The 20358-nt window shown below is 34.2% G+C and overlaps 1 protein-coding gene across 7 annotated transcripts in view; it reads left to right on the forward strand.

The window, feature by feature from the left end:
* The window catches only part of DIAPH2 (diaphanous related formin 2), an 814964-nt gene that overhangs the window by 220339 nt on the left and 574267 nt on the right, over positions 1-20358 (forward strand). For all 7 annotated transcript variants that reach the window (XM_023634106.2, XM_023634104.2, XM_001914669.6 and 4 more), the window contains 4 exons: positions 9154-9264; positions 14545-14663; positions 16611-16727; positions 18898-19016. In XM_023634106.2, the coding sequence (XP_023489874.1) occupies positions 9154-9264; positions 14545-14663; positions 16611-16727; positions 18898-19016 (466 nt within the window). The remainder of the gene's footprint in view (positions 1-9153; positions 9265-14544; positions 14664-16610; positions 16728-18897; positions 19017-20358) is intronic.

Genomic DNA, 20358 nt, shown 5'->3' on the forward strand with positions numbered 1-20358 from the left:
CCTCCCTCCTTGAAAATTGTACTGCCTTTCGCTTTCCAGGCACCATTCTCTCCTGCTCTCTGACTACCTCTAACTGTTCTTTCTCTGCCTTCTTTATGTCTTTCTCCTCCTCTTGCTTCTTCGGTATTTTGTTCTCTATGTTCTATTCTTGGTCCTCTTCTATTATTATTTTTGTATATACATACATATATGCGTATTCATATATACACACACATATATACACTCATACGCATATGTATATGTACACACACATATGTTTTATTTTCCTTAGGAATGTTCTCAATTGCTTCTCCAGCTTTAACATCCAACTATGTTCTAGTGATTCCTCAGGTTTATAAGTCCAGCTCATCTCCCTCTCTATTTAAACCTACATGTCCAAATGCCTAACTAGATGTCTTGTAGGCATCATAAAAATAAGAAATAAATAACATTTGTAAGCCATGTGTCATTATTCTAAATGCATATGTTACCTTATTTTAAACCTCACAGCATTCTATGAGAGAGATAGTAGTACTATGCCCATTTTATAGATGAATAAACTGAGGCTCATAGAGGTTAAAATAAGTTTCCTAGGGTCACAAAGTGAACAGGAGGCAAAGCCCAGATTAGAGACTAGGGTTTCTGGCTCCAGAGCACAAGCTGTTAACCACTACGTGGTACCTCCTCTTATTAAAACCAAGCACGTTCTCTCTTTCCCTTAACCTGATTCTCCCAAAAAGCAGTCTACTCTTCTTCCTGTCTGTCTCATTTTAGCTTATAGAGGTATCATCTTCTTCGTAATCTTTAATTTTCCTGAAGACTTCATTCTTCTTTGGTCCCTGCATCTAATCAATCATCGTCTTATAGCACACACTGTGAATTTATCCCAGTCTCTCTATCTGCACTGCCTTTATCTTCTCCCACCAATATTATTCCAGTAATTTCCTATTTGGTACCCCATACTGATACATTCTTCCCCTCCAGACAAATCTTCTGTACTGTTGTCAGTTATCCTTTGAAAAATAATTCTGATTCTAACATAGTAGCCTTCCTAGAAACCTATGCTCATGACCCGTTGTTACTTTGATAAAGGGGAAAACCTAATCGTGACATATGACCTTTAATGTCGCCCCAGCCTAACATTCTGGCCTTTGAGCCTCTCACTCTCCCATATGTACTGTATATTTTAACCGTACTAAACCTGGTGTTTCCCAAATATGCTGTAGAGTTTTAAATGCCCTCCAACATTTTATCATGCAGAACTTTACTTGACAAACCAACCCTTCCACACCCATATCCCTTTCCTCCTCCTAAGGTTGCATGAGGGCACAAAGGAAGGCAAATTTAGGTATGTCTGGGAAGGCTTCAGTGATGATGTCATGCTTTGACTAGGTCTTAAAGGATAAACAGGAATTTTCCAGGAAATTATCATTGCTAATAGACAACCAGTATTATGGTAGTGTGGGAGGCAGGAGAAGGACTTCCAGTAGGTAAAAATAGAGGCCAGGGTAGTTTGCCAGTCACTTTTCAAAAGAAGACAGAGTGAGGTAATACCAACATATAGTTGAAACTAATTTCTATATAGCCTTGCAGGAAAAGCTGGAGTACACTGAGCATTAATAATAGTTGTTTATGGAGAGAGAAAGTTGTATAGTTGACCTCCAATGATGTATTATAGAAAGAGCCTTAGTCTTCACACTGCTGTTAGTCTGAAAGGTGCCGTGTCTTAAAGGATTTCAGGAGCGGTGGGCAGAAGTGTGTTTTACATGATTTAATACATTTTAAAAATGTTTTCTAATGTGCTGGAAATAATTTTAAAAATTAGTGCATGCTGTAATTAGATATGGTACACAAAAACATAGCAGTAAATATCCACTTTACTGATGTGTGATAGGTTCACTTATCCTGACCTCACCTATTTGATCGATTTGTCATTTTGGAATGTAACTGAGAACCAAAAAAGAAATGAAACAAAAATAAAATAAATATAATCTGGGCAGCCCGAAAAATGTCACTAAATCCATCCAGTAAGCCTCATGACAACAAAGACCTTTTGACCTTTAATCAGAGCCTATTCACTCTTTCTTCCTATGGTGTCTTATTTTTTTTTTTTAAAGATTGGCACCTGAGCTAACATCTGATGCCAATCTCCCCTTTTTCTTTTTGCTTCTTCTTCTCCCCAAAGCCCCCCAGTACATAGTTGTATATTCTAGTTGTAGGTTCTTCTGGTTGTGCTATGTGGGACGCCGCCTCAGCATGGCCTGATGAGTGGTGCTAGGTCCGCACCCAGGATTCGGGCCGGCGAAACCCTGCGCCACTGAAGCGGAGCCTGTGAACTTAACCGCTGAGCCATGGGGCTGGCCTCTTTCTACGGTGTCTTAACCAGTCCCCTTGTCTGTTTTCCATCCACAGCAGACTAGATGCACAGGTTGGGAGGGCTTCAGAAGAGGGCTTATTCCAGAGCGCTGCATTGAGATGATCAGGAAGTGCCAACTGACGGGCTGAAAGCAAGGGACAAGGAGAGAGAAACATAATAAAAGACTGGAACTAGAATGCAAACATTTTAACATTTGGTTTCATTTCGTTTCAGGGCAAGTAGCCCTACACACCTCAGTAGCTCTTGAGGGCGTCTCTGTGTTACATCATAGCTCATGAACTCCTGTATTTGATTATCCCTCTGAATCAGCAAGAAAATAATCAGTTATATCTAGGATAGTTTGTTTAAGAATGCAGGAATTATGTAATTCATTTCAGAAGGACTTCCGTGCAACAACAGATGTTGATGCTTATAGACAAACCCTCAGATATATGGACTGAATCTTTGTAGCGGGATTTTTTCTACAGAGGTTCTTAAGTGAGATTTTGCTCTAAGCATACTTATAAATTAGCTATTAGTGCAGCCATACCATCACATATGAGGAAGTAGCTTTGGATAAATCATTTGTCATTTGTCGGAGAGGTACATGTATAATAAAACAAGGCACTGCAACTTATGAGTAAGAGGAAAATTTGGGGAAAAGTAAATGAGTGTGTTAAATATTGAGTGTTGAAGGAGTGCCTGATGTTACTTAGGAAACTTGTTTTAGTTATTGAGGTTTTAGATTGCTACCATTTTCAAAGTAAGTAATACAATGGGGGAGCTTGTATAGAGATGTTTTTACAATTTTGTCATTTTTAAGGTACTTACAAAAGTAACTTCGGACTTGAAGGATGCCTTTTATTGTGAATCTGTTCAAAAGTTGAATCCTTGTCAAAGCTATTGTTTTCGGTAACAGAGGGTCATTAATGACCTGCATAATATAGAATGCAGCAGACACTTTCAAGTCATTGTATTGGCTTCTCCAGCACCATTGGCACTATTGATCACTCCTTTCTCAAAGCCCTCTCCTCCCTTGACTTCTGTGATTCTAAGCTCTCCTCGTTTTTCTTTTACTTCTATGTTTCATTGAAAATCTCCTATCTCTGTGCTTGGCCCTTAAATATACTGATTCCTGGAGCTTGATCCTCAGTCCTTTGGTCCTTTGCTTTGCTCGCTCTGTACCTTGTCCTTGGGGAGCCTCATCCATCCTTAGGACTTCAATTGCACTTCTAGGTGATAAATCTCTCTGAGCTCTTCTATTCCAAATTCCTCCTGACTCAGACCCTGTATGTTGAGCTGCCGACTGACTGGATTTCAAATCCAATATTGTCCATAACTGTTCTTATCTTCCTCCTTCCTAATCCAATCCCCTGTCCAACCTTGACCTGCCTTTCTTTTGTATTCCCAGTCCTGGTTAACCTTAGCATTATTCACCAAGTAGCATAAACCAGAAGCATAATAGTCAGCTTCGAATCCAGTCTTACTCCATCCACCATTCCGTCAGCCACCAAATCCTACCAATTCTCCTTCCTTAGTGTTGTACTTCCCTTCCTTAGTGTAGTCTGCCTCCCCCTGCAACCCTGCTGCCATTTCTTTGTTTCAAAGCCTTGACATCTCACTATTTTATAATTTCCCTGGACTCTTAAATGTCTTCTACCCTTCCTTCTAGCCCCCTTTAAATCATCTTCCACAAAGTTATACTTCTGAAATGCAATTCTTGTTTTATCATTGCTTAAAATCCTATAAAGTCTACCCATAGCCTCTAGGATTAAAGTCTAGCCCTAGTCCGCATTAAATGCTTCATCATCTCACGCTTGCTTTGTCTCTAGCCTCGTATTCCACCACTTTTCTATATACTTTTTGGTCCAATCATACTCTGCTCAGTATCCTGAACATTTTATGGTGTTTCATCCCTCTACCTCCATAACTTTGTACATGGCTCTGTCGTGCCTGGAATCTCTGAATTTCTTGACTTAATTAACTTGCTCTGTACATTTGTATCTTTCTTGGTTGGTACTTATTTTGACTTAAACCATCTTTTTTCCTAACTCCTGCCGGGCTAGGATAAAGAAAGACCTTGTTAATGTCAACAAAGTACTTAATAAGGTCAAGTGTGTGACAGTGTCAATAAAATTTTAAAAGCACAATTTGTCACAGCTAATGGCAATATGGATAATCTGTCTGAGAATGCCCTCAAGTTGGCAATTATTGCACTCCATAGCTCTGTGAATTGTGATCAAACAGATACATAGATGTAGTTTTCAAGGCTGGTAAGTTAAAATAAATAAAAGGTTCTAGCATTTTCCCAGTAATTTTATGAAGATATTTCATGTTTAAATATTTCCCCTCTCTATACTTAGGTAAGACACTGAATGCAATTTCTTTTTTTTAGTGATGTATCTCATGCCAATAAAATTTGAACTATTTAATGACTATTCGTCTGTTATATTTGAACCATTTTATTGGTGGCAGTTAGGGGTTACAAAGAAAACCCTAAACAAATACAGAGCCTTATCTTTAGAAAGCTTATAATCTATTTTGTGATATTTCACCCTCTATAGCACACCCCACACCTCAGAATAAAGACAATAGGATCCTGTGACTAAAGAATGTAGATGATTATTGTGGAAAGAGAGTAGACTGTTATGGTAAAGGAGGGATCATAACCTGGGGGGAAAACTGATAGTAATTGAGTTCAGTATAATTATGCGTGGCACAATTTATTGGATGCTTTATCACATGCACAGTGTTGGTGGTTTTTATCTGTATGTTTATGAATTCATTCAATAGCTTGTATAGATATCATGTCGAAATCTCCTTATGATATAAGGAGATCATTTAATAAACATGCAAATACAGAAACTGATTGTTTTTACTGGTTAAAATTCAGACTCATGGGCCTAGCCTAGCATATTTATTGATAATGGAGAAAATTCACTGATTGCCTGTGATTTTTAAATTTAATTCTCATGGAAGCTGTACTTAAAACAAATGAACATGGCTGACCATTTTGAAACTTATAGCCATTATAAAGAAACTAAACAACAGAGGGAGTCTGGATAATAGACTTTGTGATAGTCAATTCAAGGGCACTTGGTTTCTTTCCAGTACAAGGAAAAATGTTATTCAGCAGTGCTGGATTTGTGCATTGTAGTGTAGTACAAAGAATCGAACACTAAAAGTCATGAGGCCTGAGTTCCAGTCCAATCTTTACGGCTTATTATTAGCTGTGTAATCTCGGGCAAATCAGCTAATCTTTCCAGGTTTATGAATAGGTTAGACCAGAGCATTCTGTGTTCTTTCTAGCTTTAAAATCCCATAATTCTTTATTTTCTATCTCTGGAATTGGATTGTTTTTTGAAAGCAGATAGATTTGGCATTGTAAGAGAAAAACATAGTTCAATCATGCTCTTAAAGATTTATGTACGTGGAAGTTGAATATACCAATTTTGAAACTTTTATTATTCAGGAGTGAGTTTTGTACTTCTTTGGAGCTTAGGTTTTAGAGATTAGGCCAGAAGCCTTTGAAAGGCTCCAGTGCAGTGCTATCCAATCAGCTTTTCTGCAGTGTCCTATCTCTTTACTGTCCAATATGGTAGCCACTAGCCACACGTTGTTGTTGACACTTGAGCTGTGGCTAATAGGACTGAGCAACTGGGTTTTTAATTTTCTTTCATTGTGATTAAGTTACATTTAAATTGTGACTGGTGGCTCCATATTGAACAGCACAGGTCTAGTGTGTGTGTGTGTGTGTGTGTGTGTAGTTGCATGCACGTTTGCTGAGTAGGGAGTGAGGTGGAAGGAAGTAAAGGAGAGTGAGACACGATTACTTTGGATGATGAGTTGCTCCCCATACTTCACTGTTCAGGATGTGTATAAAGTAGAATGTAATATGTTTCAGGACCTGTTTTCTAGCTTTCCTTTTTTTCTTTATTGAGGTATAATTGACACATAAGATAACCGCTTTATATTCTAGACAACATATTGTTAAAATAATTATATATTTTTCTAATTAATCTATATAGTTTCAAAGCTCGATATCCCCAGTATATTAAACATGATGTACTAGTTCAACTTTATTATCTTACCCATCCTTAAAATCTTTTGTTGTGTGAATCTATGAATGGAGTTTATGAGGTGTCTGGAATGTGCTGGAAATTGTTCTATATTTGGAGGAAAGTGATGTGGTTTGGACTCATGAATTTCCTCCTTGCTGTGTGACCTTGTATAAATTATCTGCGTTGAGCCTCAGCTTCATCATCTGTGAAATAAGGATAATAGTTAACACTTATCTCGAATGGTTTTTATGATGAGATTAGATGGCGAATTATGTAAAGTACCTACTATTGTCTGATAACTAATAATGATAGAAATAATGATGGTGATAATAGTTTGAGGTTTTGTATTTAGCTATGAATTCAGAATCTACACAATGGGTATTTCATGTTTATAATTAAGTAATAACCTATTCTGCCCTTTAAACCAATTACATTTTTAAAATGTAATTTTGCATTTGTAAACAGTGACAATTATTTTGGTTTTGGGTTGATTTTGTTCCTGTCCTCTGAAAAGGGGAGTAATTGTGTTGTAGTATAAAGGAACGGGGATAAATTTTTGTTCTCCATGTTCATACAATATAAATATTTTTATAAAAGAACATTGCTTTAGCAGATTATATTGGAAAATTACATGATAATATGACTGTTTGTCTTATGTGATTTTTAATTAATTAGATATCTATTGGAATTTGGTAAATAATAAACAGTACATTGATAAACTAGTGCTGTTGTTGCCTGTTTAAAACTACTGACTTCAAAGTGTCTCCTAATTTATCCTATAGTCAATGGATGCAACCTTTTTTTTTAGTATTCAGTTATATATTCATATATTATATGTAAAGTGAGTATTTAATAGCATTGCAACTTTTATCTTATTAAATGTACAGTTATTTTGATATTGATACATTTATTAATTCTATTTTTATCATCTCCTGATCTAAATACTTTTCTTTGTATAAAGGTACAATTCCAAGACTCATTAACTTGTTTCTTATGGAAATGTTCTCTTTACTTGTAGGGTATTAATACAAGCCATTAAGCTAGAATTTCTTCTGGCAAAAACAATCCTAGCAGATGGCAACTTTTCTCTCTATTAATTTTGGATTGGCCATGTACTTTGGCTTGTTCGGTCATGTCATAGTTGTAACATAACAAGGATCGCTCAAGCAAATACAATGATAATATAGCTGCGGACATGTACAGTATGCAAACTTATATCCTAGCCTATTGAAATTATATAAAGACACACCTTTTCTCATTGTAAATAAGAAGGTTGAGTAATCCATTAAGGCATAAGTGTCATAATAACTTATCTGGTATATCTTTTAAGGTAATGCCCAGCCTATGGCAAATATTTAGTTGTCTTAAGTGTTTGAGCTTGACATTTGAGCCTTCGTAGGAATTAGACTACATTGTTCCCTTATCATTGAGATATCTAATAATGTTAGAAACAACCTCAGTTATCCATTTAAAGCATTCAACTTTTTGATTTTTGAAACTGGATGTGAGGTAGATGGGCTAATCTCCCCCAAAACTGCTTAAATGCATAACATACAGATGCAAAAATGAAAACAATATACCTGTTAATCTTTTCTCTCTATCTTGAAAAAAATAACTCTGTTATAATAATAGGCCTGGTAGGTAAGTCAAAAATGTTTGAAATATTTTTCCTTGGCTAATGTATTTTTCCCATACTAACTATTGATTTATTTGCATCCCCTTCTATATATACTTAACATCTTTACTAAATCTGGCGTTTTTCAGGAGTCTCCTTGCAGTCAGCTCTTTGAACACTCTTCTAGTCACTGCATACTTTAAAAACAATCAATTTAAATCTACAGCTCTTACCTTAAACCATTAGCCAGTTGCCTTAGACTTGAGCAGCATTTTTTAAAAATGCTATTCAGTAATAATGTATGGAACACCTGGCAATTAGCATTTTGTAGATTCCCTTCTGGCTTGCAATTACTAGAAAAATAAGTCCCCTTCTATGATAGAGAACCTCAATATCAGAAGGTAAGAGAAGTGAAACCCATTTTCCAGTGTCAGTATAATTAATGAGTCACCTTCGCTTGAAAGCAAGCCCTTATATTTACTTTATCATGCGATTCACATTAGTATTGGTGTCGCAGTGTCTTCTAGTTGATCTTAATTCACTTGCATTCATTTTTTATATGTAGTAAGTTAATTCATCTTAATCATATATTTTAATACTCTATATTTTGTGCAAATCCATCCCAGTAGTAGGATGGAGAGAGTATAAATCAATGTAATAATTTCTCCAAGTTATCGCTGTTCACTGTTTAATATCAGGGTACTTTTATAACTTTATTTGATTTTTTTTTTAGAAAAGTGTTTATAACCATATAGAGTTGAGGCCAAGTGCACTCTGAGGACAGCTGGATATGAAAGATACATTTCATGGTCTTTTTGAAAGGGGCTCTCTATGCCTACTTTTGGAACTTTGAGTTTCTCAGAGTTTAATATTCCTCCATATTGTTTAGGAAACATAGCAGTAATTGACCATCCATCATATCTTTGTTAGAATCATTCTGGACATTAGAAACTTTACTGTTAATTTTGTTGTTTATATTATAAAGTCATAATCACCCTTATACTTGGATAAATATTTGCATTTATTCTACTTTTAATGTATATATTTATGTCATTAATGAACGGAAAAATAATTATCTGAATGCATTAAGTACTTATTTCCTTAATTAAATTTTTTCAACAACGTTTGCTTTCTAATTGCAGGTGGCCTGCATGCAGTTTATAAATGCCCTTGTCACTTCTCCTTATGAGCTTGATTTTCGAATACATTTAAGGAATGAATTCCTTCGTTCAGGACTGAAAATAATGTTACCAGTAAGTTGAATGTACACATTTATTATACTGATGAACTTTAACATTTTTCTCTCTTTAGAGAAAAGTACCTGCAGCAGAGTAAATAAATGTGCCTTCCTATTTTCGTTTATAAAGCATTAGACATTTTGTAAGCTTTTTTATGTTGTACTAATATCAGTCTCTATATACAACTCATGATTCAGAGTTCAGCTAGTGAAGTGTCCAGAAGTGATGTGTTTTTTTTGTCTTCTTGACGTTGAAAGGGAACTTCTTCTCTTTGAATTTGAACACTGAGAACATAAAAGACTACTGTGTTTTTGCAGATTCAATTTTCATTTAACAATTTTTCTTTCCTCTCTGATAACTCAGATTGATTTTATTTGTATTCAGCATAAGTAGGCATAAAATTTTGATTAGTATATTCTAGACACATTACTTAAGTGTAACAGGAAATGGTATTCTTGTTACAAGGCCGTAGGAACATTTAGCAAAACAATTTCATTTGTTAAATGGAATGTGAATATTTGCTCTAATTATGATACTGTTAAAAAACATTTTTAAAATAACTTTATAGGCTTGATCTGAGATAAATGAGCACATTTATTCTATAAATTCAAATGCAACTGCTGTGACTTTCTATTTTATTTTAGTATGTTAACTGAAGGGCTTGGCATTGTTACAGGAGACAAGTAAAATCTCACCCATGTCTTCATTTAAGCTACTCAGACCATACCTGAGAAACAAGAATTAAAAGTAAAGGAGGGGGGAAAAGAAGGACCGAGGAAAGAAAAAAACAAAACAAAACAAATGTCAATGAGCATATATAGAAGACTTAGGGTTTTAGAAATGCCAAAATCAGGGAAATTTTCTGGTGAGGAACGAGTGTGTAGCCTGCATCTGTCGCTTGTGTTCTGATAGTCTTAACTGAACGTAGTTGAAACTCATCATCATAAAATGTACAATTGGGTCTATTGAAACCCATTTGAATAAGATGTATGATTGGGTCTATCTGATTTTAGAAATTTCCATGTCAATTCCACTTTGAATGGTTCTTTAATTCATGACTTTATAAAACCAGGAAATTGGTTGCCGTGAATCAAGGCAACATTTTAGGTGACACGTATAGAGGTTCAATATGCAGTTAACTTAGGCACATTCCCTAGATATCGTAAAATCAGGGAAATTTTCTGGTGAGGAAAGAGTTTGTAGCCTGCATCTGTAGCAACATTTTAAGTGATACGTATAGAGGTTCAATATGCAGTTAACTTAGGCACATTCCCTAGATATTGTGTGTGTAACACATTTATTCTTGTTTTGTCACAAATCTTTCCTCATGAGAAGTCTGTGGCTTTAGGTAAGCTAGAGATAGTGTTATAGCCTTGATTCTAGTTTGCTTTTGAGGTGCCTACTACTTATTGGTTTCCATGCTTGTCCTCACTGGGTTGGTCCTGTGTTTCTGGGAGAGTGATAATGTCTTTGGACACTTGCTGGCTACAGGAGTTCCTTAGCATCCTCTAATCTTCTACTTATTTATTAATATGCCATGTTGCTGCCTTAATTGTTGCTATTACTCTTCCATCCTTCGTTTCCCTGTGTTTATTTATAGTTGAATGTTCATCTTTTGCCTTACACTATTGAATGGCTGGTCAAGAAAACTGTCGACTCTTATTTTAATTGATTTAAGTCCTCATCTTTTCAGAAAGAGTATGTACAGTAGCTCTTGTCCTTACCTTTTGTACTTTTGTCTGGGTGTATTAATCTCTGTTGGGTTCAGTGGTCTCATGGTGTGTTGTTCATTTGGTTATAGTGACAGCTAAGATTTTGCATCAGTGTTCCTAAGCTACACTTTCACTTGGTCCTATAGCCATATATAAAGCCTCTTGGTGCAACATATACTTCTTAATATATGTATTCTTATTATATACTTTCAGTTAGATTTTTCTTTAACTATCGCATCTCGTCAACATGCCCTGCTTCTCAGATATCAGTGATTCCTCAGCAAGAGAGGAGTGGGATGTGTCATGGTTCTACCTTCTTAAGTTTTGAGGTAGAACCTACAAAGGTTCTTAATTTTTTTTTCTCCCTAAGACAAGGGAGCAAAATATGGCTAAATATGCCTCTGGTTCTCATCCAAGAGGTTGGGCATGCGCCCCTAAAGAGAGACTGTCAAAATCTTATTGGGAATGGGGCAGAGATGCTCAGTTTGAAAAAGAAAATCTTTCCCAGGTATTTCCGATACATGAGATAAGAATCAGAATCCAGGTAGATAGACTGTGAGGTTAGAGATGCTTTCTTTTATACTGTACATTTCACTACTGTTGTTGTTTTCTCATAGTTTTTTTATCATAATTTGGAGTGAAGGCCAGAATAGTCATGTTTTTATGTATACCAGATGTACCTAACATGTCAATATTATCTTATTAATTCACTCTCTTATTTACTAAATATTTAAATTTATACTAGTAGAATTTGTAGTAACATTAAACATCTTGTACACATGTACTCAAGCTTAATAATATATTCATAGGTGAGTCTTTAAAATCCTAACTTTTTTCCTATTTATTCTTATTTTCTGCACTCTACTAAAAAGAGGAGCTCCTTGATTTTCTAGAATATAGCATATTCAAAGCAGCAAATTGGATGTGGCCAGAGCTAGTATTAATAGTTGGTATATAGATAAAAAATTATACCTATCTGGAATCATTAAGTGTTAGGGAAGAATAATTCTTAGGATTTCAATAACCCCTGAGACCATCATAATATAGTAGAGTGAAACTTGTTTTTAGATAATTGCCAGAATCCTTAAGACAGGGACAATTATTTTAATTATATTCTGTAAAAATTTGTTTTCCAAATTCCTGCTGTCTCTATAGATTAATTTGTCCATGGTGTTTAAAGGGAGTTTATATTTCATTTATGTGGAAAATTCATTTTTCATACATTTGCTTTAGTAATTTGGGATAAATGAGTTGTTATGTACTATAGAGTGATTTTTAAAATAGTATTTGCTCTGTGGTTAACTTACATTGATTTCTTGTGAAGTTTTCTCCATGTACTTTTTATTTAGCTAAATAAATTAAGAAAATATTAGGTAAATCAGATACGTGAAGAAACAAGATAGTAAGAAATTGTGTCTGTGGGAAGCAGGCTTTCTTAGTCTCTTTTAAAAGACCGTGAAACCTTTTCTTATTATTTTGAAGACTCGATTTTGATTGCTTGACTGGTAATCAGTCATGTATTTGGTAATGGACTTTTGATTTCTTTTGAAGTACATTACATTCTAGAGACGTAATTATATGTTTCAGAGAATCTGCTGAAAATGCTCATCTATACAGCAAGTTTGTTTAAAAAATAACTGAAACATGTTTACAATATTTCACATAATATAATTCAGTAATTCTTTGATATTCTACATTTTTAAACATAAAACTTTAGTGATCCATTTCTGTTTTCTTTTATAGGATATCTGGCACATTTGTGCTATATAAAAAATTTATTAATTCATTAAATGTTTATTTTGTCAAGAATTTATGGATATATCTTTCAAGGTTTGACATTTGACTGAAAGGAAGTTTTATATTTATATATGTGTGTGTATGTATATATGCATACATATTTTAATGGAGTGTTATTAATAATACTTACAAGATATTGCAATTATACATGTCTATATTTTTATATTGTGCTGTATATGTTACATACTATCTATATTGTATAAATAATGTGTTCTCCTAATTGAAAACTAAATTAAACATTTAACCAGTTATTTTCATTGAAAATAGTTTAATCATGCAGATTGATTCCATGTTTTATAAAGTTCTGATGCTAATTGAATAATAGTATGTAACTTAGATTTTACTGTTTTTCAAACGTATTTGAATACGTTCAAGTTTTATGGTGAACATCTAAGAAATAGTTTATTGTGACATAAAAATAAGGAAAAGTCCATGTTCTAAAATGTGTTAAAGGTTGTTTCTGCAATGATCAGTATATTGGGTATGTCTGGCTTCTGGTCTTTTCTGAATAGAGTTCAGAAATCACCTGAAAACATGACTCACCAATGTTAGATAATTTTGCATTCCAATAAATTTCTTCATTCCCTTTCAAAGTGGAAAACTAGACCTAAAGGAAGTTATTACTAAGAGTAAGCTAAGTGTAAATTCATTTATTTGTTATATATTTTATATGAAATTTCATAGAAACCTATTAATAAGTATTTTCATATGCCCTGTAGGTAAATTTTCAGTAAATTATTATATATGTCAATGCTAGAAGAAGAACGTCTAGAAAATGCGTAAATTTGTGTTTGGCTTCAGTAATAGCCATTACATCTCCATTTGTAATTGTTCTATTGAATAAAAATAGAAACAAGAAATGCATCCTATTTTGTTTTATTGACCTAATTTGAAGTACACCGTGCTTGCATTTCCTTTTAGAGTTCAAGCTCAGCTCTGACATCCTAGTCCCACTTTTGGTATCACCCTTGAGCATCCACACTTGTGATTACCAATTTGGGTTTTGAAAGCTGCAACTTAATGGACACATATTAAAAGAGATTCCAGGTGATATATATTAAGCCCAACAATCTCTAGTGTGGCATGCTTCCAAAGATTTTGTTTCTACTATTATTTTGAAAATGATCGGAGTTTGTAATGCATGTGCTTATAATGTATTACAAAAACAAATCTTTGATGCCCAAGTTGGTATTTTGTGATTAGGTTAAGCAAAAATGAAAGGTGGGGGAGGAGGCTAGACATGCAGCTTGAGAAAAAGTCCTGACACCTTTTTGCTTGAAAATCACAAAATATCATTTCAAATAAATTTGTTTATACAACTTTTTCCGCCATACTTGGGGACTGTTGTGCTTGAATATATCCTTGCATTCGTTCTTCCTTAATACAATTGATCTCTATTTGCATTTTTTGCCAGAGGCATATGTGAATGTTCTAACTGCATGAGTCCTTTTCCATCTTTGATTAGTGTGTTTAGTCAAAACGACAGCATTTAATTTGGGTTGTTAGCAATTAGTTTTTTTCTGTTGTAAAAGTGATCGTTAATTTTTTAATGTGAATAATCAGAATCTGCAGCATGAGAAGAAAAGGCAATGAATGCAATGAGGTTCTTTTATTTGAAAATAGAAAAACATAGTACATTTACTTTCTTTCAGGAAGCCAAGTGCCTGGGTCAACATTTGAGATTGCTTCTGTGTATGTAAATGAATAATAGTGTCTGGCCTTTATTACCAATGTATGGTGTTGTCAAACTGTTATCCGTCTGTTAAGTTCTATGTTTATATATTAGGATCTGAAAGAAAAAGAGAATGATGAGCTTGATATTCAGTTGAAAGTATTTGATGAGAACAAAGAGGACGACCTAACTGAATTATCACACCGTCTCAATGACATTCGAGCAGAAATGGAATATCCTTTTGATAAACCACAAAAATCATTTTGCATGTATTGTGAAAAAAGGGATTTGTGGGTGATTTTGTGGACCGTTATTAGAATTCTTGTCTGCCAGCCCAATTTATATCCATTTATTTATATTAGAACCTCACTATGATGCTGTCCTTGAGATTCACGTTGAGGACTTGTCAGACTGTCCTGATGATTTACACACACTATATTGAAATCTGCACAATGGCTTGCTGTATTATAGGTATAGTCTGCTCAATGGTCTTGAATAGACAAGAGCCTAAGGCAATATACCTCACAGATAAGGATTTTTAGGGGAAGGTTCACTGAGTTCATATGTGACTATAGGTAATACACTTTTTCAGTTTATTAAATGGTACTTCAATGGTTTAGAGACGTAATTCAATTCAAATAAATGTCTTATTCTCATTCCAAATATTCCAGTTCCTTAGTGAAAAAAAATGTTTAGATGTGATACTATCTGACTATAAAACAAGGCTGTGTGGTAAAAGCATTTGAGTCAAATACAGCTAGCATATAATCTTCCCATGGCAACGATTTTATATGAAATTATTTTAGATCTGAAAGATGGTTGTCATAGCATTGCTGACCATTTGTTTCATCCCCGTTACATTTCTTACTTATGGATCCTGGGGAAATTGGGAAATACTTCAGAACCAAAATGACCTTTGAGCTGGACTTTTTCTCTATGATGTCTTCTTCCCTCGCTCCCATAAAAAAGCTGGAAGTAATATTCCCCTCTTTGAAACTCCTACAGTATTTTGTTTGTATCTGTCTTATTTATGTATACTACTATGCCCCTATGAGATTGAGGGCAGAAATGTTATATTTCATCTTTTTCCTCCAATGCTGCTGTCGAAGTATCTTACATGTAAGTATTGGGTAAGTGCAGTGAATAACAATTTCTTTATTGTGAGGGATAATTTCTAGTAATTTCTTATCCATCACCAGTGACTCAAGTCTACAGTGGTTTCCACAATATTAAATGCTTTTTATATCAATTAATAAATATCTTGCTTTCTTGCTTTATATAGATTTCTCTTATAATCACACTTCACCATGAAGCTATTTTTGGATCCATTCTGTTTCCATTTAAAGGACCTTATGAGACTTTGACACAGCACTCTCACATGGGGTCTAAGAAGTAACCCATCATATACTTAATTCTCCTTCAGAGAAAATGTTGACATTTCACGTTATTTTTAAAATGCTGGATTACATCTCCTCTTCTACCTTTCTTTTACCTTGGTTTTCCAGGTCCTCACTTTCGTTATGAAAGTGAATCTATTTTTGAAGTCTATTTTCTAGTTTACTAAAAGCATTTAAATTTCTTCTTCTCTTTTTATATCCTAAGAAGATGTTTCAAGTTCCATTGTCTTACCTCTCCATCTTTTATCAAATAGTGAAATACAAATGAATACAAACAGTAATTATTTCAGTTTTAGTATTTCATCTGTATAAAATAAATGTGGTTTTGTGATTGTTTTTAGCAGGCCACAGAATGCTCGTTTGCATTCTATGTTATGTGGCAGTGAAAATAAAGGAGTAATAGCTTGCATGAATAATATAGTTTCTTTATCCTGGTCACAAGAAGATCAAGAGAAAACCATTTTCATTAATGGCATTGCTGTTCCAATGGTACTAGCTATAATCTGGAATTAAAAAATATAATGAATAACTGATCGTTTAGGGTTTTGATGGTTAAATGATCTTGGAAATACTCTTTAAGTCTATTTCTCTCATTAAAAGATTAAAGTGATTCCATAGATTAAATTTCTTTATGGAAATGTTTAAATACTGGTTCATGGAGTTGAAGGTTTAGAAACAGTAATGGAAGCAAAATGATATGTCAGGGTTTTAAAAAATGAAGCTACTTTTGTTGTGAAACTTTTATCAAGAATCTTTGATTGTTTTCCTTTACTTACTTTCCACTGATATGAACGAAGTGTACCATCTTCTGTATAATATGTTGAAGGACACTGCTGCTGAAAATTACTTATTATCCATTCTACAACACTTTTTGCTCATCAGAAATGATTATTATATCAGGTAAGAGGCAGTTCTGAGAGCACTATTTGTGTAATTTGATATTAAAGGAAAATTAACAATGGAGTAGAGCATAGGCAGGATATGCATACCTACGCATATAGAGTGTAAGGGTTTGATGATTTTAAGGTACCATTTTTTAAAAGATGTTGATTTATTTTTAAGTGGGCCAGAAGACTCTATTTATAAAATGGGAACTTCAGTGACGGAACTTTTAATAACAATGAACCTAACAGATTTTCCTGCCCCCAGGATGAATTTTCTTTGCTAGGTGATAGTAGCACGGAGTAAGCACTGAAGAATCTATGGTAGAACTTTTAAGTTCTTGTATATTTTAATAAGAAAGATTTTATTGTTATTTGTCTTTTAGAGTATTTATCTAGTAATAGATGCGATCTTATCTAAGAAAATAATAATGATAACATTTCAGCTTTATATTCAGCAGTGTAATTCTTCAAAATGAACGAGTATGATAATCATAAAGCTAGAAGTTTTAGAGTCTAGTAACTGGGAATATGTCTGAAAACTAGAAAATTAGAGGAAGGGTTCTGAGTGACTGAAATTATTCCGGAGCTGGTGAGCATAATCTCATGTTTAACTGTTCAAGAGACTCTTAGCTGTTCTTCATACCCTATTATGCATGAAATTCTGGCAACCTGGGTTCTCTGATTCCTCAAAACTTGCTTGTTTAAAGGAAGAAGGAAGGCAACCATGGGGTCAGGCATAGTCCCAACAAATGTACAGTTCTAAAGCCGCTTAGACAAATATTATAGTTCAGCCCAGTACAACAACTGATGACTGTCACGATGTTACAGAGACATAGAAAAATGTGGAAAATATTCAATTCTATGCTGTTTTTTTTAAGCAGGAAAGATAGTAATGCCTTTAAAATGATTGTTGTTTTCTAAACTAAGTTCTGGCAATTAAAGGGGTACTGTGCCCACTGGTATGCAGTTACCTGGGGAAATAATTTATGTGAAACCATCCATTTCTCAGTAACTTTGAATAAATGAGAAGTTGCTCTAATATGACATGCTTTTCATCCTGAGAACATCCACGTGAGATAGAAGTGTGACAAGCACTTTTATTCTACTTACAGATAATTAACCTGGCCTCAAAGAGGACGATTGTATTTTCCTTATTTACCCGAAGAGGCGTTGACTAGATTATTGATTATAATCCAATATTATGTACCCTAGACCTGATGATGACTTGAAAAAGTCTCAGATGTATAATATATATTACTATTTATTCTTGTTCTTGAGACCAGCCCCATAACAAAAGACATGCAAGAACAATTAGAATCTGTTTGTCTTCATTTGCAAACTTATAGTAGGTTGGCTAGTTATCAGCACACTAATTTTAGGGATGTTTGTGTCATAATTTGTCTGTAGTAGTATTTCTGATTTTTCTCTGTTGAATTTATTAGCCACTGATAAATACTAAATTTTCCCCAAATTTTAATGCAAAAATACCATTTTAAAAGATTTGAAGTGAGCAAGTGGTCATTTTTAAGGCCAGAATTGTCTTGATAGATTGCAGAATGAGGATATGTTTTAAAACCTTTGACATTTTGAACAAATTGAGGCTCTAGCCATGCATATTAAGTGTGTATGCTTCTATAAAATGGATCTTTTAAAATACGTGCATAAATAGACCTTTGGAAAAGTCTGTAACGTAAGTGGCTCAATCCAGTTTTGTAAGCTGTTATAGCTATCTTGAGTAAAAGTGTTGTCGTAAATTCGAGACATTGCTTGCCACCTAATGCCAAGATGCTCATCCCTTATTGAAATTAAGGACCTATAGAGGCCTAGAACCATTTCTGTATCCATGGATGTAGGACTAGCAAGTCATTTGTTTTCATTAACTTTAGGAACAATAGCTGTAGTAAGTAGATAAGGTTGATAAGTATCTGAACACAAGCATGAATCCCTGAAAACTAGAATATAAAGTCACTAAGTGTTCACGGTTGATTACATCACAATGGGTTTTGCACTGTAACGTCCAGACCATCTTTAAGCTTAGACGTATTTCCCCCAAGAAGCATAATGGCTAGAAAGGGTTTTCTAACAGCGCTAGAAAAAGACTTAGTTGTTTTATCGTGCTGAATCACTTCTTAGGAAAATTGATTTGTATAGGTGGAAAAGGTATTCAAGAATACTTTCTCTTTCAGGCCGCAGTATTACAAAATAATTGAGGAGTGTGTTTCACAGATAGTGTTGCACTGCAGTGGTATGGACCCAGATTTCAAGTATAGGCAAAGACTAGACGTTGATTTCACTCATCTGATAGGTACGTAATATAACCCTCAGCGTGCTTTGATTGTGTTTTACTCTTTTCTGTGTAATAGACGCTTTTTAAAGATAGCTCTCTCATTGAACTTCCTCTATTAATATCTGGTAAATCATCATGTCCATTGGTTCTCAATCCCTGTAATTGTTAATTGTGATGATCGTGAGAGTTCTGCCTGTGTGATTGGAAATATTAACCTGTTTGATAAGTTTCAACACTCTTGAATTCAGTTTAAAATCAGTGCCCCACAAAAAATTTATATTATTATGGATGACTGCCTTGCTTTTTACAAACGTGACTCTGAAATCCTTTGATTCAGTTTATACTGGTACCGTAGTGGTTTTGTAGAAATCATATGTACCATAGAGTCTAATTATTAATATAGCTATGGTATTAGTGTTCAAGTTTGAGAAAAGAAATGCAGGCTTATTTTAGTAACTTAAGATATTTTAATTCTATCAAAGTAGATCCGTTTATATTTTCAAAGACCTTAGAGCTGGGAAAGAATTTGAGATGATCGTGTTCATCTACTTGGATTGCTGAGGAAATGACCTTATGTCATCCTAGACTGGTAGTTAGCTACACTTTCTGGAATAATCTCTGAAGGATGATGTGAAACCTCTCTTGTGAAATATACTATGTTATATGACTTTATAGTTAAGCAGTTTAATTTATACCTAATTGAAATCACTATTGCTAAGATTCAAGCATGAGCTTCATTTGTCTTGTCTTTAAAAGAAGAAAACAACAGCTGTTGAATGCCAATTATGTATTATTCTTCACTCCATAGCACAGGGAAGACTCACAGTAATATTCAAAGATGAATTCCTTGTTATTTATCTTGCATTACTCTTTTCTGATTTTGAAACTAATGCTCACTTATTCTAGGCAATCTAGAGACTCGTATAAGTGACAATTAAGCTCAGTACGTTTTACCACCATTACTCACTTTTCAGCTCAGTACATTTTCTTCTCTCTCTCTTTCTATCAATCCATCTATCTTTCTGTCTACCTACCTACCTACCTACCTATCTTCTCTATCTGGCTATATGCCTATTTTTCATGGAGCCTTATATTATGAGATTTTTTCCATGTTAACCTTCAAAATATGACTTTGAATGTCTCTATAATATTCCATTTTATAGAATATCATAATCATCTTAACCAATCCTTTCTTATTATACATCTATATTAGTTTCAGCTTTTCACAATTCTAAATAAATTTGCTGTGAACATTCTGTGTATAAATGTTTGTCTTTTTCTCCATATTTCCTTAAGATTGATTCCTATAAATGAGCGTATGAACTTTGAAAGGCCGAATGCTTTTCAGAAAGCTTGAGTC

Source organism: Equus caballus, chromosome X (genome assembly GCF_041296265.1).
Source record: "Equus caballus isolate H_3958 breed thoroughbred chromosome X, TB-T2T, whole genome shotgun sequence".
NCBI classification, from domain to species: Eukaryota; Metazoa; Chordata; class Mammalia; order Perissodactyla; family Equidae; genus Equus; species Equus caballus.